A 24,369-nucleotide genomic window follows, 5' to 3' on the forward strand; every position below is an offset into this window, starting at 1 on the left:
GTGGATATCGGAGCATCCTCGGCATAAGGGGTGTGTGTCTCGGCGGAGTCTGTGCCACAGACCGGGGACGCCGGGAACCCGAGCCGGAGGGAGCGCGGCGGCGGACCGAGCCCGTCCCACCCCGAGCCATTCGCGGGGCGCCGCCTCGCCGGGCAAGCGAAAGGGGAAGGAGGAGGCGCGGGCGGAGCAGTCTCACCAGCCAGAGGGGGGCACAGCGGCCCCTCGCCGCACAAGTCCCTCCTCCTCCTCCCCGTTGCTAATGGGCAACCGCGTGAGCTTCCCCCTGGCTCGCCTTCCCTTTCCTTCCCGCGGGAGGAAAATGGCGGCGGTGCGGGAGAGGGGCGGGTGCCGGGCCGCGGTGCGGCGGACAGGGAGCAGGACGGGTCCCGCCGTGCGAGCTGCACCGCAGCTGGCTGTGCATGGCTGTAGCCGCAGAATGGTGGCTTTTTGCACCTCTAGGCAGCCCTGGGCTAGTGCCTTCATGGCATTCCCCAGGGAGAAGGGTAACAAGTACCAGTTCTCATCTCTGAACCTCCCAGTGATACATTGACCGCGACGTATTTAACCCGTGCTCTCCCCGCTGCACGATCAGTCTCCAGTCAAGTTGTATCTTTAATCCCCTTTACTTTTTTCCCAACAATGACAGAAGGTGCCCAGAAGGAAGCTGGGTTCCTTTGATGAGACAGAAAGGACCCTGCATTTCCAGAGTTCTGCTAGGAGGCAATATGAGCCCAGTCAGATTTACAGGTGTGCAGTGATAACTACATGGACCAAGGGAGGTACACTTAGAGCCTAATTATCCTCGTCATTAGAGTTGTCATAAAGCCTCTTGCTGCAACGTATAGGTCTCTTTTTGTTTACTCTCTAGTAGACAGAATAATTTTTCCCTTTTTCTAACGGCCTTGTACATAGTTAAAGACATCACGTCTTTGCTCAGTCTCCTCCAAACTTCAACTGGTGTGATTGAGAAGTTTACAGTATTCCAGGACATAAAGCATCATTTTGGCCAGTGGGCCAGGCTACAACCCTGCTCCAGGAAGAACTTCCAACACTGAGTAACTTCCCCACAGCACAGCCAGCAGCCAGACACACCACCCTAAGGACTGACATAACCCTGATCTATCATGTACTTTTGTTCCTCTAGACTATCTCTAATTGCATAGCACTTTTAAGGCTGGTATCTAGAACAGGGCACACTCACTACAACTACAACCTTAATACAAGAGTCAAAGTATTATTTACATCTTAAAAACTGCTTGAAGCCTGGGTGTGAACACGGGAAGAAGTTTTTGCAGCCAATAACATCACCTGCACTGCTGGTTATTTCTGACTCCAAAGTAACCCTACTGCAAGAGTAACACACTAGGAATTGAGTAACACACTAGGAATTGTGACACTGCTCTCTTACTTTTAGTACTTCTGCCTTGCTCCCAGCAGCTTTAAAAATATGCACTATACATAGCAGAGTGAATGGAACAAATACATACTGTCCTAAAACACACAACTACGATTATTTCCAATCCCACAAATGTACCAGCCAATGGACCCATTATTGAAAGAAAGAGACTCACACTCAAATCTATGCTTAATTTTATTTATAACATTTAAGAAATATTAACATCTCAGGATATCTGGTTTACCATCTAAGTCCAGTCATAATAAGCAACAAAAAAGAAAACGTTAACCATGTTTCAAATGAGCATTCTTACATTCATTCCCCCCTGTAACGTAAAGAAAAGTGTTCAGCTTTCTTAAATTTATGTGTTTGACTAATGGAAAAAAAATCATTAAAAATGTCTTAACTACCAGGCATCCTGGTTTGTTAATTTTTTTTGTTGGCACTTGTGTTCACCACAATCAAGCACTCCAGTTGGTTTATTAAATTGTCCCTTTCTACCCAGAACTGTCTTTTTGTGACTTTTTTAAATTATTATTGTTATTATTTTGATGACGTTGTAATTGTTTTTTTAAACATCTGGATATGTAAGTTTGTTCAAATAAGTTTAAAAAGACAAGAAATCCAGGCTTGTCTGTCTGAGAAACTCCTTCCCTTGATAACCCACCTAATCAGATAACTGAAGGAAGAGACTTGCTTTCGTTTTTTTGAATATTAAGCAAAAATTCATTTTAATTAATTTTAAACTGAAAAAAGTACAGAAACACACTCTTCATTTGATGGTGTGCATAAACATCACACTCCATATATAGCAAAAATATCTTTTATTTATAATTTACATTTCAACAAATGAAAATTTTACATTTTTACATATACCATTAAATTTTCACGCATCTACAGAACTTTCACACAATGACACCTGAAACTGTGCAGGCAGTAAGAAATTTCAAATACAAAAATGTATTTATTAACCAAACAGTACCTGAGGCCCTGCCTCAGTTGGACATTTTTATTCATATAAAAAGTATTTGTCTTCCAGAATTAATACAGCAGCTCTTCTGTTAAAAAAAAAAATCATACCTCAGTTTATTTAAACAGATTCCTCAGGTTCTGTTTTTATATCTGTAGATGTGGGTGTGCTCTCTTCTGCACAGACAGGTGGGGTGTCATCAGGTTCTTCTTTGATTTTAGGTGAGTCACAGGACTCTTCTGTTTCTTGTTTAACAATGTTCAACATTATATTTAGTGGATTTTCTGAAGGAGTCTTGCTGGGAGATGGTGTGCAATCGAATGACGATGTCTGCAAAGTTAAAGTAGTGTCAGCACATTAAAATGACAATTTTTAGCTTTTCATCCCTTTTGCCCTTTTTCAAAATGCAAACATGTTGATGGACAGGCACTCAAAAGCCAAACTTCTGCCTTACTGAGTTCCTAAAAACCAAATTTATATTTTGAATGGCATTGCTTTTTTTCCAATTCCTTTGAAAAGTTACCACCAAGCAGTGATGAAATGCTTAACACGTTACCATGAACTGTTCCCTTCTATGTGCCCTCAGGGCAACTGTAATTCCCAAAGCATTAAAAACATCACACACACCAACACCCAGCTACTTGATTTTTACAAATTCCTAAGATTACACATGTTACTCAACAATAAATCCATCAAACCATGGCTTTGCTTTGTGGCACACAAGCTGTCATGGTACCTCACAAGCAAAAATGCATCTTAGCTAATTCTGTATTATAAACTTGCCACACCCAAGGCCTCCAAGTCTTAGGCAAGAGAAATGGGCAGTACACTGAACACCTGTGCTCCCTGCAAAGTCAGAGATCAAGCAAACAAACTGAAAGCAAAATGCTTCAGAAAGTATGAAGAAGGATTCACTTACATTTTGATAATCTTCGTAACAAGATGGATGGTAAATCTGAAAAAAAAATTGTTATATCTTTAAATACATAAAAATAAATTATAGCAGTACCAGTGGTAATGAATAGAACACTGTCAATTACACATTAATACACAATTCATCTAGAAAAACTACGGTCTGAGCAGGCCAAGTATGATGTTAAATATACCTGGGAAAAGATTTTGTGATGTTTATTTAGGAAAAGTTATCATACTGCCTGGTAAGTGCTGTGAATTAAAGAAGCCTGGTTGAGTACTGGGAATTATTTGTGTACAGCTGCATACAGAAATATCTGAACCAATACCTATAACCATACATAAAGACATCCATTTTTCCTTTAGCTCTGCAGGATAAGGGAAGGCTAGTGAGCCCATACTAACAATACCAGGACTAGTGAGCCCATACCAGGACTTCAGGCACTTCTGAAGGCTGAGATATTTATGTACTTCAAAGCCAGGAAAACTACGATGGCAATCCTTCAGAAGAAAAAGAGCACTTGACCCGCCTTTCTTTTTAACCTATATTTCTTTGGATTTTTTTACTATAAATTAGTATCATATGTAAATAAGATCAGATTACCTTTTCATCTACTCTGATAGCATTCTTCAGGTGCCACTCTTCCTCTTCCTCATCCCAATACTGTTCAAATTGTTCTTGGCAAATTTCACAGCTCTGAAAAATTATTGGAGTAGCAGAGATAAAATGAAGTTATTGCAACTTACCGAACATGTGAACTTCAAGAACCTAGTAAGAGTCAAATAAGGCTCCTTTTTAATTAAGATAAATACATTAAGATTAGAACATAATCTTTCCTCCACACTTTAAAGATCACTTAAGAAAACCTTAATTAAAAATTGAGTATGTTTTGCAGACAGAGGAACGATCACCATCTGGCCCTGAATACTCTTGTCACTTGAGAAAGGTAAGCTTTGCCCTTTTAGCCAGAAGTCTGCAAAGCACTTTGTAACAATCTAATGCTGTGTTATTGTCATGTAAGACAATACACTACAGAGATTTAATTCATTTTATTTACGGCATTATCTTCTCTCTTCCCCTTAATCTGCAATTCAGGTCAAAAAAGGCAGAACTTTTAGATGAAGTACTAACATTTTTAGTACTTCTTAAAAAATAATCAACTTGGAGAACAAAGCACAAAACGTACCTTTTAAAATTAAAACAAAGGCCTTCATGGCTTGAAAGCTAGTTTCTTAGAGACTCAGCATGTAAAACTGAATCACAATTTTAACAGCATTTGTATTTGATTAGTACACCAATTCATCTACCAAAATAGAGCCAAAAAGCTCTACTGGTTACTTTATTATTGCGGTATTTCTTTCTCCTAATGCCCATCTTCTACCGAAGAAGGAACTTCTGCGTAAAAGTATCAAGACCCCAGTAAATCCAGTAATTATTTGAATGATGAAGGACCATCAAAGGAAAAATCACTTGCTCTACTTATTCTTACCATGGAAACATTCAGCAAATTAACATGCTTTACCTGTTTCAGTTTTGCCAAAACCACAGAATGCCAATGGGTGTAGATTTATTTTTAACTACAGGTGATTTATAATACTATCTGCCCACGGAAGCAACCATTACATACACAAATACATGACCTATGGAGTGGCTGCACAAAAGCCCAAGAACAAGATTTCAGTCTACATACAGTAAGAAGAATGCAGTACATCCCTCTGAAGAACCAGATGACTCTTGGTATCAGAACTGATAAAGGCAAGCTGAAACTTACCTCGACCGCTCCAGCTGGTCCAGCAGGGACACTCTGAAACTCCTTCTCTTTTGCAGCTTCTTGTGTCTTCAACACAACCTCTTCATGAGCTTTTTCAAAGAACTGGCTTTTAGCACGCTCCTCTAGATCTGCAATTTCTTCAAATTCAATCCAGTCCTAAGGAAAAAGTTTTCATTCACACTCAGACACCTCGAAGTATCATATTTAATCAATCTTATTTCGTTAAAACTGAAATGCTCCTAAACATGCGGCATTAGCACAGTGCACCCTTTCTGACAATGCTACACTTTAAAAAAGCTTTTTCCAAAAAATCCACTCCCCTTTGAATTCCATTCCGTTCTCAGTGGAATGAAAACAGTGCGCTAAACAGCTTCAAACTGTTCATTGTTCATCATAAAACTGCCTTTTGTATTCTGACAGGCATTTGCGGACTACTTGAAGTATCTAAGACATGATTGTTTACCACAGGCCAACTCCTGCGATGACGTAAATTTCAGCTGCAACCCTACACCACATACAAAGTAAAACATTGCAGCCTGTAATTTATCAACAGGAATACTGCATTACTTACTGTTAAACTGTAGTACCATCTCCTGTGTGTAATTTTCCTGCTAACATCTTTTTCTGTCCTATTCTGGCGATAATGCCAATCCAAATGATCTGCATAAACATCTGTCTGTGACGTAGTGAATCTCATTCCACATGAGTAACACTGAATTCCAGTGTACAGTCGATTTATAACACTATCATAACGCCTACAAAAAAAGAGATAAAAAAGGGTCTTAACATTTCTTTAAAAAGAGAAAGGTAAGAAGTTTCTCAGTAAGTTGCTTCGTCTACAACAGTAAGGAGAAAGCATGAATCTACTGCAAGGTTAAAGTACACAATATGACTACATTCTTCCTGAATTTCATAGCACCATCAACTTAAACATTCAAAAAATGAAAAATGGGCTCTTATTAACAATTCAAGAGAAACACGTTAATGTTGTGTTTCATGCCTACTAGCTTTTCTAAGCTAATGGTGCAGAAATAGTAATGCCTGCATTTGGTTCGGCTTTACAAGCTACCACAAAAGTGGTAAAATTAGAATCATAGAATGGTTTGGGTTGGAAGGGACCTAAAAGATCATCTAACTCCAAGCTCCCCCTGCCATGGGCATGTACACCTTCCACTAGACCAGACTGCTCAGGGCCCCAACCAACATAGCCTTAAGCATTTCCAGGGATGAAGCAACCACTGCTTCTCTGGGCAATCTATTCCACGATCTCACCACCCTCTCAGTAAAGAATTTCTTCCTAATATCTACTGTAAATCTGTTCTCCTTCAGCTTAAGGCCATTCCCCTTGTCCTATCACTACACGCCCTTTTGAAAAGTCCCTCTCCAGCTTTTCTTGTAGCCCCCTTTAGGTACTAAAGGCTGCAAAAAGGTCTTCCCAGAGCCTTCTCTTCTCCAGGCTGAACAACCCCAACTCTCTCAGCCTGTCTTCATAGCAAAGGTGCTCCAGCCCTCTTATCATCTTGGTGGCCTTCCTCTGGGCTTGCTCACAATAGGTCCATGTCCTTATCCAGGGACCCCAGAGCTGGATGCAGCACTCCACGTGGGCTCTCACCAGAGTAGAGCAGAAGATTAGAATCCCCTCCCTGACCTCCTTGTTACACATCTTTAGATGCAGCCCAAGATACGGGCTTCAATACATATAACCTGAAGTAACAACATGCACCTTTATGTAAAGGTAAGTTTTCCCATGTTAATTTTCCCTCTTCTTCCTTTTTTAAAATTTTACGAGGCTGACATCAAACAATGAAGGTCCGCTTAATCACAAAGTAACAGATAATCTTTTAAAAGCTTTCAACTGTCTTGGATTAACTATCTAGATACTGCCATGTTGTTATTCTTACTGTTAACTAATTCTACTATACGTACTGTCTAAGTTCTTCAACTATGAAGTTAGTGAGGTCTGGAACGTTTTGATCTTCATTCTGATCATCATCTTCTTCTTCAGCAGTTGGCTGGGCTGATGTTTCATTCGCTTCTAGAAAGCATAAAGATATTATTTTATCAAAACTTCTGTACATCATTAGAAAAAAATTATGTGCTCCAGAAAGTTATTTTTATTCAAATACTAATAAATACAATCTGACTATGTTAAAGCACAGGTGTGCAACAGCTAAGTCAGTCATCTTCTAACATTATTTTAAAAAAGCATAGAAGAAACCAAGTCAGAGTTTCAATTTAGGAAAACAGTATTTCACCTCAGTCTTTGGCACTCAAATTCAGTCTTCAGAGACAGAGAAATATTTCAGAAGCTGAAAAGAACCTGATTATAATCAAGAACAAGTTACTAAGGCACAGCACCAAAGACAAAACTGACTGGTCTATATAGCTGAAGTGTACAAATTAAACAAGATACTACATATTTACTCCATCACATGTATTAAATTCCTTCCCAAAAATAAAGTTCAGCTTAAAAAAACCCACAGGAGTTCACAATATAATTTTGTATACTCATATTTACACTTGAGCTGGATAAACTGAATAGTTAGAACATAATGAATCTACATACGTGCTGAAGTGGAATCAGTTTTTGATAATTTGAGGATCCCTGTTTTCAGCAGTTTAGCAAACAATTCATTGACATCGACCTGTCCCAGATGGTTATCGGGATATGAATGTGGAAGGGCTCCTGGGGAAAAACACCAACGTTCAAGGAGGCAAAAGGTTAGCATCAGAAATTGACTTCACTTTCATCAGAGTATTTCACAACACAATTCTCCTGTTGCCATAATTTCTTCCATTTTTTTTTAAATTGTTTATCAACTCCCTTTGCTTTATGTGTAGCATTTGGCAAATTTTTTCCCTTGCAACAGCTTCCTTTATAATCTGTTCTGAAGTGCTGTCTAAGCTGGTTATCCATACACAGATATCTACTGGCCAGTGTTTATTAAAATGCAATATTGTCCTCATTTTATGCTTAAATATTTCACCAAAATTAATCTACTTCATCACCTAGTTTAACCATTTATGACGTTTTAGAAGCTTTTCATTACTAACCACACATACACTGGTAATGTTTGCACACCCTGGTAAATGCAGCCAGACCTACACAGACTGGTGCCTTCCAGAAAAATAGACCAAAAATGTGGGGGGGGTTTTCAGCAGAACTATATAGCAAAACCACATGGTTAATGAAAACTAACAAAAGCCTTCAATGTTTGAGAGAAGTCCCTTAAGAGATGAAGGTGCTACAGAAATCACACCTACAGCCACCAAGAGGAGGCTTTTCTTAGCCCGCACAGACCTAGCACAGCAGGACACCACCAAACAGAACAATTCAAAAGAAATATAAGGAATTATAGTTACACACCTGCAGGATTCTGGACAAAACTTCCAGGATTTGGCAAATACTGCTGACCTTGGCCATAAGGTCCTGGTTGAGCAGACATGAGAGAAACCTGTGAAAGTAAACATGTAAGTATTCTTTGTACAATAATGCAATTATAACCTTACTTTTTACATTTTATTATTAGCTTCTACATTTTTCTCAATAATTTTACATATATTAAACTCCTTCAGGAGTGAACTGTGTCAGTTTGGTATTGAAAGGTCCACAAACTACTACATAATATTTCCCACATTTTCATTTTCCACTAGGAAAATTTCAGAACCTCTCCTCATTTTGCCTAACATTGCAACCCCACCCCCCCCACACCTTTTCTTCTACTTACTGAGCCTTCGATCACATTTTCAAAAATGGCATTTCCTTTTAAACTGCTCCATTTCACCAAAACTCAAAGAAATTCAAGGAACCAGTAAATGTCTAATAACATGCCATGATTAATTCTCATCTAAGAACTGAACCAGCATCCACTAAAAACACACATCTTGAAAGCAAGATTTTTCAGCAAATGAGCTACAGTACACTTTAGATAGAAAAAGTTTTCATAACACACTTGTAATAAAAACGTTCGGGTTTTTTTTCCCTAATTGTCTGTTTTCTCCACTTATGAACTGTTTAGAATTTTACCCCATTAAGAGTTCTGCAGGACATTACCTGCTTTTGTACAATCAATTAACTCTTAATCTTTAATTTTTATCCCCCAAATGAAAAAATCCTCTTTAAAATCTCTACACTACTGAAAGAAATTACATCCTGTTCACCAATGTAAAGTATCATTTTCCCCTCTTGAAGAGAGCACTTCCAACAGGCAACAGCAAAGACAACTGAACTGATGAAGTAAGCTGGTACTGAGATAATTTTAAAAGACAACAATGAAGTTGAACAAAAATGTTCAACAATGGCTTTATCTCTCTCAATTCTCCCAAATTACAGGTATTTATTTAATAAACTGGCTTGTCAACAGTACTAACAGCTGCAAAAAGACAATAGAATTATTTTGGTCCATTCTGATTTCACACCTCTTAGAAAAATTAATCATGTATATTCACTAACATTATCTTTCATGCTTTATATAGAATTCACTTTTATTGAAGTCTAATGAAAACACCAAAGGCCTCCAATTACCTGGTTTTGTTTTCATGTCAAAATGAAATATGATAATTTCACTGTCATATTCTGAACTACAAAGTGATTGCAAACATCCATTATTTTGTTTAGTTCTTAAAAAAATATTCTTAAAACATAGCAATGCATGTCCTTCTTAAATTATCTAATGACTTTTTTACCTTGATAATGGCTTCCAGCCTGCCAGCTCTTCAGAAAAATAACCAATTTTTAGAGGAAGAAAAACTGCTAATTGTCTACACAAAAGTACTTCTGCAAGCAAACTATTTAATGCAATCAGTTCTTACCTGATTACTTCCCATTGGCATATTATTGAAATTTCCATATTGAGGACCTTGAAGACCTTTTTCATCGAAGTAATGTCCAGCTGCTCTCAGTGGGAAGTTCTGTGCTCCTGGGCCAGCTGGCCCATTGAAATTTGGTCCAGGTGAGCCATCAAATATATCAGGTCTCTGGAACTGCATTCCATGAGTTGGTCCATTGTAGCCCTGGCCAGGATGTTCAACAAATGGACCACCTTGTCCATATGGTGACATTTCTAGTCTTGAGGCAGGATGGTTGGCTACATTTTCAAAACGTGCACCTTGAAGGCCAAGGGGCAAGTCAAATCTAGAGGCTGGCTGGTGAGGTCCATCAAATCTTTGAGGTATGGCTGTTTCAAATCTTGCTTGTGCCTGTTGACCAGGTCCCAATCTTGGACCAGGTTGTCCATGAATTCCATCAAATCTTTGTAGGAGAGACAGCTGTCCAGGCTGACCATCAAATCCAGCTGCATGACAGCCATCAAATCTTGGACCGGCCCGACCCAGAGGACCATCAAATCGAAGTCCACCAGCTCCCTGGTGCACCGGTCCATCGATCAACCTAGGACCTAGACCTGGCTGACCATGTGGTCCTTCCAATCTCAGCCCACCACCTGATGGCCCATGTGGCCCCTCAAATCTGAGCCCACCACCTGATGGTCCATGTGGCCCCATAGGCTGACCATGTGGACCCTCAAATCTGAGGCCACCTCCAGGTTGTCCATGGGGCCCCAATGGCTGCAAATGTGGCCCATCAAACCTGAGGCCACCCCCTGGTTGACCATGAGGCCCCAAGGGCTGACCATGGGGTCCCTCAAACCTGAGAGCACCCCCTGGCTGACCCCGAGGCCCCATAGGTTGACCATGAGGTCCCTCAAACCTGAGACCACCTGAAGGCTGACCACGGGGACCCTCAAACCTCAGACCAACTCCAGATCCTTCAAATCTAGGACCACCTACAGGCTGCCCTGCAGGCCCCTCGAACCGCAAAGGCCCAAGAGGTCCCTCAAACCTCAGTGGACCTCCTCCACCAACCTGTCCTGGGGGTCCTTCAAACCTCAGGGCCCCTGCCAGCTGCCCCGGTGGCCCATCAAATCTTAGGGTTCCAGCTCCTCCTGCTCCTGCCAGTGGTCCATCAAACTGAGATGCACCTGCTCCCACCAAAGGCCCCTCAAATCTCATAGCAGCCTGTCCAGGTGGCCCATCAATTCTGGAACCTGAACCAGCAGCAGGACCATCAACAAAAGGACTTCCTTGTCCATCTACTCCAACCCTTGCAGCAGCTGGTCTAGGTGAGCCATCAAACAGAGGTCTGTCTTCCATTAGTGCACTTATCCTTTGCTTTGCTTCAATACCTCCAAATCTAGATCCTGGACTGTCTGGAAATGGTGCTTTCTCTGGATCTTCATACCTAGCTCTTTTGAAACGTTCACTGAATGGTGATCTTGGTTCCTCTCGAACACCTAAAATAACCCAGAACAAGTCAGATAGCCACGCACTAAAATGTTGCCAATTACTTAACAAATACAAAATAAAGCAAAATCACATACCAGCTTGCCCAAGAAGCTGTCTTTCTTCACGATTATCAAACCTGCAGAGTGCATCCCCATCAATTTTCTGGAACTCTGTTGTGCCTTTCCCCTGTTGCCTGAGAGCATCTCTAAATTCATCTGATTCTGCCCAGCTGTCATAAGGATCGGAACCTCTTGCTCCTTTAGTAGCACGCTGTTCTTCAAGTCTTCGTCGACTCTCAAGTGGTGACAGGTTATCAGCAAAAGGCCTCGTAGTGCCACTTACAGGAGAGTGTCTCCTTGATCGTTCTGCAAATGGTTCTTTTCTGTCAAACTGTACTCCACGCTTGGCTTTTGCTTGCTCACATTCTATTCCAGAAAGCAATGCATCAGGTACATGATAATCCAAAATATCTTCAGGATCCAACAGATCAAGCCTTGACAGTGAATGCTGAACTTGTGTCCTTTTTAGTTTAGCTTTATGTTCATAGTATGTTAATTCTGCATCTGATAGAAGAGGTTTCTTTTTCAAACCACATTTTTCCTCTGTAGGGCTATCCCAGACATTACATCTGTGCTTTCCTTCCTGATATTGGAACAGCTGTCGAATCTGATGAGCTACCACGAGGAACTCATCTTGTGTTATTTCACCAGATGTTAAGCTGTCATTGGCCTATAACATAAAGTTAAAGTTTAGACTTCCAAAAAGAGAAGAAAAGAAAACCATATTTGGGATACTTCTACGCACCTTCTTAAGTAACTCTCTCTTGCTTGCAGATGTCAATTCTTTCGGAATCTGTAAATTGGCATCCACACTTAAACGGTGCTGCTGCTTTGGTGCTCGGGGTGATAAAATTCCTTTAGCAGCAGGCCAGTTTTCCCTGTGTCTTTGGTGAGGGGATTTACCAAGTGCTTGGTGTTCATCATTCTGCTGTGAGCTGAAAGAAAGAATGCAAAATACAGATTATGTCTTTATTCAGAACATAACTGTTACATTCCTACTAGAACTGATCATGGCAAAACATCACTATGGCCTCAGAATCTAAGTATGCATCATTTCCAGATTTCACCAGCAGAAACAAGTTAAACTTATCAATTTTAACAATCTGAACACTGCCTCCCAAAGCCAACTATACTGAAGCCAACGGGAGAATTTCCACTGACTTCACACAGAAGTTGTTTAAAAGACAGTAACTTACTTTTTATTTTCTTCCCAACCAGATTTCCACCTCTTGCCTGATTTGGATCCTTGCCAGTTTTCTGCATTCTCCTTTGGATCTGGAGAAGCTTTTGTAGAATGCTGGGTGGCTGTTTCTTGGGGTCTTTCCTCTTGGGCTTTCTTCACTCTCCTTGGATCTCGCACCTCTTGTTTAACATTTCTCTTATTAGAACTTCTTTCATCTCTTGCTGCTTGTGCGCCTTCTTCAACATGAGACTGCTTAGTGCCTATCTGACGTATCTTGCCAATTTTAGGAGTTGATGAAGTAGGAGATAAACTCCTAAGTCTTCTTTTAGGTGATCTCCTCTCTCTTCTTTTTGGAGAATGTGTAGATGGTGACCGTGCCTTAGGGGAGCGTGATCGTGACCTTTTTCTACTACTTGATCTTCCCTGTTTTCCACCCTGTTTTTCTGACTCCTCTGTAGTTATGTCTTGTTTCTGAACTGCACCATTAATCACTTTATTTCTGCTCCCCACTGGTCTATGTTCACATATTTTATGCTCCTCTTTTTCCTTTTTCTCTGTACTTCTCCTCTTTTCTTTGACCTCCTCCTCTTTGCCCTCCGACTTATCCTGAAGATGTCTTTTCAGTCTTGGATCCCGCTTACTAATGTCAGACACTTTACTGCTTTCACATTCCTGGCTTTTACTGTCTTTAGTATCAGGTAGCTTATTTTTCAAAGGGGATGGTGACTTAGATTTTGCTTTAGACTGGTCAAGTTCTTTCTTCTGTGTTTTTTCACTTGCTCTCGATTTTTCTGACTTTGTAGAGTTCTGTTTTTCACCCTGTGTTGTTTTGTTTGCCTTGGTATCAGACTGGCTGGTCACATTCGGTGAAAATTCTTTCCTATGAGATTGATCTTTAGTATGTGAAGAATGCTGACCCATCCTATTAAGTCGAGGATCCCTGTTTACTATTTTAATATCATGAAGTGGAGGACTTGGGGATGGTTTGTTTTTTTCAGATTGCACAGCAGTCTGATGAGGCGGTTTAACTGTCATATGAGGTGTGGGAGACATATGTTGCTTGGAAGGTGCTGGAACTGAAGCTATAGTAGATGATCCCTGCTGAACACTAAGAGATACAGCCTGAAATTGGAAAAAATCCATCATTAATATGCATGCCACAACTCCTACCCAGAGGTGCTCATATTCTGCCTCAAATACAAAACTGCAATAGCAATGTCTTGAAAGTTATGAGATCCAGCCATTTAAATGAAAATGACCCATTAACTGCTAATTAATGGATCATTATTATTCTACATTAAATCACAGTCATAGAATATGCCGAGTTGAAAGGGTCTCATCAGGATCCAGCTCCTGGCCCTGCAAAGGAAACCCCAAGAATCACACCACGTGCCTCAGTGTTGTCCAAACGCTTCTCAAACTCAGACAGGCTTGGTGCTATGACCACTTCCCTGTGGAGCCTGTTCCAGTGCTCAGGCACCCTTTGGTGAAAAAAACCTGTTCCCGATATCTAACTTAAAACTCCCCTAAGTTAGCTTCATGCCATTTCCTTGAGTCCTGTCACCGGTCATGAGTGAAGATATCGCGCCAAAGAGAAAGCATTAAAGCATTAAAATAATGCAGTATCATTACAAAAGATCAAATTCAAATATAATGCAAGATCAGTACTACAAAATCAATATTGCAAAATATGCAACTTAGGCACACATTCTAATTACAGCATTGGCTTTTCTACATAAACCACATGCTCTAGGCAACTCAGCTGCCAAGTATCCCTATTTTCAGACTTCTACACTTCAAACATGCTTTATTTTGGTATTGTCAACTGTCAACATAGCAAGACTTTCAACTAAGAATGTAAAACAATACAGCTTTAACCACTGTCTCTATACGGCAGCATTAAACCAACCTGACCTAGTGAGGAAACTGACTTTATTTACAACAGGCTCTCTTGTTCTTTAAGAATAAATATATTTGAGAAAGCCAGGCTTGCTGTGAGACACAAGAAGAGGTGGAAGATGAGGACCACAGTCATCATTTTGAAGAGAAGTTAAAAACAAAACGAGGAATTTCACTTTTTTTTTTTACCTGTAATTTTTAAGGGTTTTAGGAAACAAAAACAGTTCAGGAACCCCAGATTCCCCTGCACTGCTCTTAGTAGTCCCAAAACAGCCACACTTGCCTAATATGAGGAAAAAACAATATGCTGTACTTAACAGTACAGTCAAGTACTGTCCAAAAGAAACTGAGACCCAACTATGAAAGTTTCAACTATCCTACTCACCAACTGTGCTTTAGTCTGTTCCAGCTCCAGCTCTAGTTTTTTTTGCTGAAGTTCTAACAACTGCTTTTGCTTTGCAAGCAATTGCTGCCTGATCAGTTGCTCCTGTGTCAAATTCTTTTGTATTTCAGGAACAGCTGGAGGAGTAGAGGCACCAGAAGTGACAGCAGAGGTAGGTGCAGTAGATTCCTCTGGCTAAAAACAGAATTTAAAAAGTTACATTTAAAACCCTGATGGAATCAACTAAACCCATCTTCTTTCAGTGTTATGATCTGGGACTTAGTTTGTATAGCAGTTATAATTCGCAGTTTTTTGCCCCACGACAATTTGCCTGCTGTGACAGGTGTACATCACTTAACATAAATTCATCAATGTTCCAAAACCTAGAATACAATTTTGAAATACAAAAAATAAACCCTTCAAATATTCTGAATTCATAAATTTCTCTTACCTGTCTACAAAGGCCAGACACTTAATTCTTAATATACTAAACTGTCAAAAAGCAGTATACAAACAATGAAAACCACATGTATTACCATCTGTTCTTACAGCAGGCAGAAAAACTTACCGATTTATTTAAAAACTTAGGATTCACATGGATGCTAGAAGTATTCACATTTGGGGGCAGAGGTTTAATTGGCCAGGCAGGATCTAATGAGTTGACTCTGACATCAAGTGCATATAGTTTCTTCAAAGGAAAAATATCATCCCATGTGGAGCGTAATTTAAATAAACTTTTCCTAGTATTTTCATCCACCTAAAACAATAAAACAATTCTATGGCTTGTTAAGTTAATATAGAACAATTTCTTTAACTTTTCTGTAGAACTTAAGATTTCATTAATTTCCTATTTTTATCAGCAGTTTGCCATTTTAACATATTGAACTTGCTACACAGAATTTATAATCAGTGCAGATCATACATCTCTACCAATGGGATCAGTAACAGACGCTCAAATGTGGAATTGTTGTTTCAAGGCCATTTGAAGGTTTTATTGTATTACCATTCTCTGAGAATTTTCTTTTCCATTAGCAAAATTCTCATTTTACTGGCCCAATTTCTGTGGAAAAAAAATACAGCAACAAAATATTGAAAGGCAATAGCCTTTTGAGACATTACATTATTCAAGTGTTTGTGCTGAATGGAGTATGACAATGACAAACAAATCAAGAAAAAACAAACTCTGAAGAGAAAAGGTGTTTTACTCAGCTGTTTAGTCACTGAAGGATTTTTTTTAATAAATGCAATAAAAGGGGTATTAGCTCAAATGAAGTTAATTATTATTTCTGTTCGACTGCAAAATTAGACCCATCTGTGAGTCACAGACGAAGCATACTTGTAGGACCAGAGGCCCATTTTATCTCTTCACAAACAACTAGGTTTGGATCATCTCATGACAGTTAATTGACAAATTTACAGTAAAGCAAAATTTAGGTAATCTCATAACTTGAGTAGTTCAATAAACAATAAATGAAAAACATTAGAGGACAAATGTCAAAATCCCAATTCAATCATTTAAGTATTGCCTATGTAGGTGATTTTTGCTGAAGTTTTATTCTTAAGATGTTACAGCAAGACGTAGAATAGTCTGGAAAGTTTGGAGATTCTTCTAGGGAAGAGCAGGAACTTCAATAAAAATAATTAATACTTAGCAATTGAAGTATGCCTGTATACAATTATCAATAAGAGTACGAAGTTCACTGCAAAAAGGTGCAGAAATGACTGAGCACAAAGTTTCTGACCTCGTCAAGCGTCTAAAGATACCTTAGTGACCATTTACTGATAAAACGAAATTTCTAAAAATATCTGTGCTGGAATTCTACTCACACCTTTTAACACGAACAACTAAGCTATTAAAAATGACTGCCACTTTACACATTCATTTAGTACACATTAAATAGCTCTAGTTAGCTTAATAGAGTGTTAACATATAAAACTCTGAAGATTAGTTATGATCCAGGGCGTCACTCAGCTGCAACATTAAACGCAACTCAGGATAAGAGCATTTACAATTTAACTGAAAAAACAAGTAAATCTACCTATCTACTCTAAACAAAGGAGTTTATATGTCTTCTACAGTAATGGCAACAATCTATTCCTTACTTTATCATGCACTTTATATCTGAAAATCATATATAAAGCATACTGGGATCTCAGATCCTTGCTGATATGTAACGATAAATATGCAAAAGCTCCATTCATCTCACTCGTATGAGATGCCACTTTCTTATAACATACAAGAAACCACAGAAGTCAACCCTTCTTTTCTGATCCAGCTTAAACCCATTCAAGTCCAGCCTTTCAAAATTTGGACTTTGATTTGAGTTTCTCACAGAGGAATACGCACAATTACTTCACTGGGTTTAGAGATTAAGAGCCAAAATTAAAAGATATGGCAGTAGCTTTCAGTGTTGAATGAAATTAAAACACCTATTTATAATATAATATAGTCATGCATTCTAAGACCCTTTCCCCCCCACACTCCCAGCATTTTTTTCAGATGAATAAGAACCAGGTGTCAGTACTACTTCAGTTTAAGCACTCATCCTGCACAATGTGAATTATGTAAATCAGACAAATCTAACTATAGGAGAGAGAAGCTTTGAGAAATCCACAACAAACTGATTCTCAGTCTATTCCTGGCATAAAGACTATTAACTATCTTAAAAATAAACCAACAATTCATAATTAATTGGTCTATACATTACAAAAAGTCCATCCAGGTAAGCAATTGATAACCAAAATACTGCTAGTAAAATCTTGCCTGGATAGGAAAATTACAGATGTTTATAAACCAAATTAAGTAATACTTTGCATCTTTCAGCTTACGTGTAATTTACATGCTTGACAGCAAAAAGAAGCATTCATAGTATACAGTACTGAGATTTATAAAAACCAATCAAATTTAGTTTACCACCCAAGAAAACCCAAACCTGAAAGCATGTATTTATTTTACCAGGAACAAGCTTTGCTTAGAATACAGTACTTTTCTGAAAATGTATATACCTTTTCAAATACACAAATAAATGTTGCAACTAGGTTTTTAGTAAATGCAGTGAGATACTCTCTTCCCACATTCTTGACAATGGAATCCATAAGGTACATAACGGGGAGCTTCTCTGACGCAGGAGCCTGGAGTAATAAGAAGAAACTGAGAAGTTTAGTACAACAAAAACATATTTTAACCTTTTCAAATAAAGGGATTACCAATCCCAGAAATACACACCTCTCTTTCTGGTTGCCACTATAAACACCAAGGGATTTGGTGGGATTTTTTGTTTATACAAAAATTTAATCTGAAAAAGGGACACTCAGTTCAAAGTATAATGCAGTGGGTCAATTACAAAAAAAAAAAAAGGAACACCTTAGGTTATTTTGTTTGCATGACAAAGCCTTGGAAAAAGGAAAAAAAATAGAGGAAAAAAGCAGCCCCCAAGACAGTATTGCCACTACTGTACCGAGTGTAACCTTCCACTTGAGAAAGTAACTAAGCAGGAAACCACCGTTAGCACTTCAAGGAACTTCTAAAAAATTGTTTTTAATTAAAACCTCCTGGATGTGTTTTTCTGGATTTCAAAGAACACAAATTAGACTTCCGGCAAATAGCCCAAATTAGTGAACTTTTGTAGCTGTAGAGTATACGTAGAGCATCACAGCCTTTTCTTAAGCTACACGCAGAATAGGTTGCAACTATTTCACTGTAATCCAAATGGACAGAGCAAGGAGTCCCATTCTCTCTCGGCACTTGCAGGTGGTGACACAGGTTCAGATTTCCAGAATGCATGCAAAGATGCACTCAGAATAGAGTTCAAAATCCAGGAAAAACTCGATCATGTAGTCGACCAGGTAAGTGCACAGACTAGGTCTGGAACTGCAATCACCATTTCCACAGACGGGAGTCTTCAAACTCTGGACACGTCTTTGTTACAAGAGGAGGCTCACTTTTTGTTGCTGGGGTTTGGTTGGGTTTTTTTTAAATCCTTTTTCAAAACTCAAAGCAAGTTTGTGCAATAGAAGTGTGGTGACCCTGGACTGCTACAGCCACTTCTAATGTACAGAAAGCTCTACTGGACCAATAAAGTGATTTTAATGCCTACCAGTGGCTTTCACAATGCAGAAGGCACAGCAAAGTTCCAGAAAACATCAGTAAGTACGCAGGCTTGCTGAAGAGGACAACATGGACAACACAAGCTGTGTGTGTTCACCATGATCCCCTTAGAAGAGCATCCACTTGTAATTCTCTAAGTCCCATTCACCATCCAGTAAGGATAAAACCAGAACAGCTTCACATACTGCTCATTTTAAACAGGATAGGCTACTAGGTTAATTAACAACACCTTACTCCGCAGCCCCATTATCCAGACAATTGTGTAGAAGAGCACTGTTTTAGATTTAATTCCTTCCCTTTTGCGTGGTTCACAGAAGGGTACCCACTCAACAAGATTTTACGCAGGCAAATCACAGTGTTTCCTCACTCTTAGAGGTGTATTATTTACCATAACCTGAAACTTATTATTGAAGAGGGCAGAACTCCTTGTTAATTGGGGGACAGAGGGGGTGCACTACCTTTGAGCAGATTGAAAAAAAGGTAGAAAGAGGCAGGTGGTGCCTTTCATACATATAACAACAGAAAAATCAGCAAAGTTAGGTAAAACTAAGTGCAGCACATTGAAAGCCAATCTTACATTATGACATAATACTGATCTGTAAACAACCTAATATGCAAGTGTTAGAAAAAAGGCATTGCTCTAGTCTCAGAAATCAAAGACTGTGGGTCTGGAGCTATTTAAAATGTCTGTGGAATACTGGTTTCTTCTTTGAAGTAGTCTGCACAATGGCACATTAAAAACACTACTCCAGTTCCAAATGCCTTCCTTTATGAAAAAATGACAGCGAACCATTTCTGACTTTTAGTCAGCTATGTTAGAGACACAAAGAGCTGTTTCAGAAGTACCTATGCCTGATGGCTACTCACACGGTATTTTATATTCTTCCATTTCACCCATGTATGGGAGTAGCTCATAGTACTCAGCTGAGCTCCAAGTTTGAGATGCTGGGGAACCATTAGTAGCAAAAGCACTATAAAAAAGTTTAACTGCCCCTTTCATCCTACTTCAGACAGTTAAAAGCAATTATACACAGAAGCACCATAATCTACTAACGAAGCCTACTTCAAACTATGGCGCAGATTTAAAAGCTTAGCAGTGTCCCCTGCTCCAAATGTAAGCTATTCAGGCGTCAACATCATAAGAACTGTGACTTAAATATGGCTGGAATATTTAAGTCTTCTCTTCTGGAAATGGTTATTATGTCAAGGTATCTAGCATGTATTTCAACAGCTACAAAAGGGAATCCCAGACTGGAAAGCATTTTGTTTTAAGGAGGTCTATGCAATACCCTCTAACAAGACAGATCCCACAGGACACTAATCAAAAGGCAGGGAGGTGCCGCATAATCACCAGAACACAGAAGAACACTAACTCTGAGCTCATCAGCATAATATTAAAGACTTCATTATAAAACTCCCACTGTCCCTTCAAATAACGTAGGAAAGCTATTGTTGGAAATGTGTGGCTCTTTTTTATTAGTTTCCTAAAAGATTTCAAGTTTAAAATAATATCTGGCAATTGAACCCCGAGTCACAAGCTTGTGCAAAAATTTGTTTAAAAAAAAAAAAAAAACTTTGTATACAAAATGGGTCTTGGAAACAAATTCTGCACTATACAGTGGTAAATAAAAAGACAAATGCATATTTCACACTTTTTATTTACAAATTTTATAATACCAGTCACACATTTCAGAACCATTTATTTAATTGTAAAGCAGACCACTCAAGTTTTACACTAAACAAACTGTCTCCAGGCAACACTTTTTAAAAAGTGGCTTAGTAAAGGAGATCACTTTCCCAGAAACAACTAAAAACTTGCCTTGAATAAGCTACAGTCACAAACAGTAACTAGGCAAAACTAACCATTGATACAGGTTTTAAGACATCTTTTTAAAAAACCCCCACACTTCAGGGCAGGTTCTAAATCACCCAGAAATAAAAAAAAAAAAAAAATGACAGCATTGTTATTCACCACAAATCATTTTATACACATCCACTGCCCTTTAGGAGATATAATGGTGAGAGCTATTAGATTATGAGGTCACCTCCCCAAGGAATGGCAAAACTCAGCCACTGGCAGCATTTAAAACTAGACTGGAAGAGGTCTGTGGCATACTAAAAAGACATCCTGCGTTGATAGAAAGACAGATTAAGTAACTTAGGAGATCCTTCCCTCCCCCATCATTAGGTAGTACAATTCTCACCATTATAAACCACGATTTAAAGCCAAAGGAAAAAAGCCTTTTAACACCTGAGATCAGAGGGAGCAAGGGAAACAACGAGGGAGGGGTGACTGGCACCATGGGGGATTGAAAGAAGAACCCTTTTCTTACAAAATGCTCATTAGAAAGGTGCTGTAAACCCCTATCCATGTGTAGTGGCTGACTGATGTCAGCAACTGCCTGGGCTGGGCTCAGAGGGAGCCTCCTCTTTCCCTTTTTATATCATGTGCCTTTCAGACGCCATGTTAGGATCCTACAGGCTGCTGCAGTTTCTACAGTCAGGGACAATTTCTTCTTCCCCATCCTCAACCAATAAACTTCTCTAGCCAAAATATATTAAATATGCACACAACACTAATGTTACTGGGGCACATATCATCTGAAAGCCAAAGAGATTATCCCAAGCCCTCAGAATTGTCTCTAATCAGCCAGAGCAAAACAGCCCCACCACCACTTCTCTATCCGGAGAAGATGGCCCACAAACTTTTCTATACGATAAGGATGCCCCCCACCCCCCAATTAATCTCTCACAGGGACCGCACTGGGTAAATGGCCTTAACTGATACTTAAAGGTCACTATATTTAGCCCTTCAGAAATGGACAATTTGCGTTCTATAAACTTAATGTTATTTCCCTTTAAACTACCCCCCCAAGAAAAACCCAACCCTCCACGAGACCTCCCGACTCAGGCCCTCTCTAATGATTGCAACATTCACCTACTGTCCAAATCGCCTATATCCAAGGGTTTAGACACCAGATTCGGACCCCGAATCCTGACTCCATATAGGGGGAAAGCCCAGCTCCAAGGGCGCGGAGGTACAGCTGCCCAGTCACTGCTGGGCCGCCATGTTGTGCCTGCTATTTACACGGGGCTCACACCGCGAGCCACGCTCCCCTCATCTCGCAGCTTCTCCTAGGATGAGTCCCAAACCCCTCCCTAATCCCAAAGGGTGGTGTGGGGGCTGCTCCCCTCCCTCGAGTCCCCTGCTCCCTATGCAATGGGGCAGTAGAAGCAGCAGCCTTAAGTTTAGCCATGGAATAAGGAGCCCTCCCCGCTCCCGGCCGCCTCGCCCCGTACACCCTGATCCCATCTGGGAGAGGCTTCCTTCTTCCGCCTGCTCCCCCCACGGCGACCCCTGCCTCCTGGACCCATCGGAGCCCCCGACACCCTCCAGCTCTGTCCAAATCCTCTCCCTACTCGCCCCCTCACTACCAGGACCCTCCCCGGCACTACCTTCTGAGCCCCCCTCGCCGCCCCAGCCCAGCCATACCCACCCCGTCGCCGGCCTCCTCACCCCGCCCGGCCTCCAACCGAGCTTCTCCCTTTCTCTCTCGCTCCATTTCCCGGCCCTCGGGCCCTCTTGCCCACCCCTGGCTCCGCTGTGTCCCCCTGTCCTCCTCGCCCCCCTCTGCCGCTGACCTCCCCTAGGCCGCCCTATCCCGCTGCCCCGGCCGGTCCCCCCAGCAGTATAGGTAGGAGTAGTAGTCGGTGGAATATAAAAACCTTGGCGATTTGCGCCTCGATCAGGGAGACGATGTCCTTGGCGAAGGGCACGTTCTCCTCGGCCAGGATGGTCAGCATGTTGATGTGCGGCTTGCTGTTGAACGTCAGGTCCTCCAGCGACGACTGGTAGTCGCGGCACGCGTCCTCCCGGGCCTCGCTGCTGCCAGCGCTGCTCTCCGGGGCCGACATGCTGCTCGGACCAGACCCGACCCACCGACCGACAGCCCCCTCCCCGCGATTCCCCGCCGCCGAGCGATGCCGATGCCGCCCCCCCGCCGCTGCCGCCGCTGGGGCTCTCTTACCGCATCTTCCGCGCCGCGACTCCGCTGGCTGCGCTGCTGGTGCCGCCGCTCCTCCGGCCGCCGCCGGCTCAGTCTCGGCGCTCACAAAATGGCGGCGGCGGGCACGGCTCGCGAAAACCGCTTCCCCGCAGCCGTTCCGTCATGTGAAATTGTGCTCGGGAGAGAGGCCAGGGCCTTGGAGGGCCCCTTTTGTTCGCCGGTCGCGCCCTGATTGGCTAGCGCCCCGCCTGCGCGGCTCGCCATTGGCTCGCCCGTCAGCACAGCGGTCTCCGATTGGCTGGCACCGCCCTTCCTCCCCACTGACGGGCTCCTGCGCTCTGGTCCCGCTCTCGCACTCGCGTCCCGACCCGCCATTGGCGGGGCGTCTCGGCCCCGCCGCTCCCGTCCCGCCCTGCCTCTTCCTCCCGCCTTCCTGTGCCGCCCTCAGAGCTGCTTGGTGCTCCCGGCGCAGTCCCGCCTCCCTGGCCAGCACGGCCCGGCCCGCCGATGGCTCAGCCTCCGTAAAGCTCTCCTCGCCCAAGCGGCCGCTTCCAGGGACAAGGTTTTGTTTATTGGATGGGAAGTGACAGGACTAGGAGTAGTGGCTGTGAACTAAAACACAGAGAGTTTCACCTCAACATGAGGAGGAACTTTTTCACGTTGAGGGTGGTAGAGCATTGGGCTGCCCATGGAGGTCGTGGAGTCTCCCTCTCTGGAGACATTCCAAACCCACCTGGACACTTTCTGTGTCACCTGCTCTAGGTGACCCTGCCTTGGCAGAGGTGTTGGACTAGATGATCTCCGGAGGTCTTTTCCAACCCGAACTATTCTGTTTCTGTAATGCGTCCGCCTCAGCAAGCGTCCCGGCCCTCCCTGTTTTTCTGATGCCCTTTCTGTCTTCCACCTTTTAAGTAGTCCCCCCTCGCACCAGTGTTTCAAGGTCTAAACAGAGCCAGGAGCCACAGGAGTGAGCTACTAATAGGGGAGAACTAGAGAGAAAAGTAACAAAACTTGCCCTTCCTTAGTCATGAGATTTGCCCAAAGGTATCTCTTTTAAGTGAACTTGCTTGCAAAGCGTTTTCAGGTATAGCCATTCCTTCCTCCCCCCGTTGCATATTCCTTAGCGACTGTGGGGAATTGTCAGCATTTGAAAGCAGGCAGTGGGTGAATGCTTCATTAAAATACACTGAAAAACACATGATGAGATTATGTTAAAGTGTAAATTACATATATATGTGGATATCCATATATATTCTGCAAATGTAGTGGAAAGATAGCAAAACCGAAAACCTGACCAGCTTCTGGTAAAAGCTGCTGTTTGTCATTTTATCCAGCTGCTAATATATTTTAGTTTCTGTCTTCATGTTTGTATCCCCTTTCTGAGAAACAGGGAAGGCGG

The 24,369-nt window shown here is 41.4% G+C and overlaps 1 protein-coding gene across 3 annotated transcripts; it reads right to left on the bottom strand.

Annotated features, from left to right (window-relative positions):
• Nucleotides 1-1,573: 1,573 nt before the first annotated feature.
• Nucleotides 1,574-22,932, bottom strand: PCF11 (PCF11 cleavage and polyadenylation factor subunit). Of its 3 annotated transcripts, XM_018071146.2 has the most exons (17): nt 22,690-22,932; nt 17,862-17,987; nt 15,424-15,612; nt 14,859-15,050; nt 12,588-13,696; nt 12,137-12,326; nt 11,428-12,061; nt 10,741-11,340; nt 9,863-10,659; nt 8,418-8,505; nt 7,617-7,736; nt 6,977-7,085; nt 5,622-5,805; nt 5,051-5,206; nt 3,883-3,975; nt 3,286-3,321; nt 1,574-2,696 (listed from the first exon to the last, which is right to left on the bottom strand). In XM_018071146.2, exons 1-17 carry the CDS (start codon nt 22,876-22,878, stop codon nt 2,487-2,489), a joined length of 5,022 nt encoding a protein of 1,673 aa, XP_017926635.1. In that variant the 5' UTR covers nt 22,879-22,932; the 3' UTR covers nt 1,574-2,486. The 3 variants fall into 3 exon arrangements, with proteins under 3 accessions (XP_017926635.1, XP_017926634.1, XP_017926633.1); XM_018071145.2 differs by having other exon boundaries at nt 6,977-7,082; nt 9,863-11,340; XM_018071144.2 differs by having other exon boundaries at nt 9,863-11,340.
• Nucleotides 22,933-24,369: the final 1,437 nt, after the last annotated feature.

The sequence above is a fragment of the Manacus vitellinus genome, unplaced genomic scaffold (genome assembly GCF_001715985.3).
Source record: "Manacus vitellinus isolate BGI_N305 unplaced genomic scaffold, ASM171598v3 scaffold_2_pilon, whole genome shotgun sequence".
NCBI classification, from domain to species: domain Eukaryota; kingdom Metazoa; phylum Chordata; class Aves; order Passeriformes; family Pipridae; genus Manacus; species Manacus vitellinus.

Excerpts from the sequence above, each read along its gene's own strand:
- PCF11 (XM_018071144.2), bottom strand. The coding sequence starts at position 22,878 with ATGTCGGCCCCGGAGAGCAGCGCTGGCAGCAGCGAGGCCCGGGAGGAC. Across the intron at positions 5,207-5,621 it reads GATGGTACTACAGTTTAACA|GACTGGATTGAATTTGAAGA; the intron begins GTAAGTAATGCA and ends CTTTTTCCTTAG. Across the intron at positions 3,976-5,050 it reads GACCAGCTGGAGCGGTCGAG|AGCTGTGAAATTTGCCAAGA; the intron begins GTAAGTTTCAGC and ends ATAATTTTTCAG.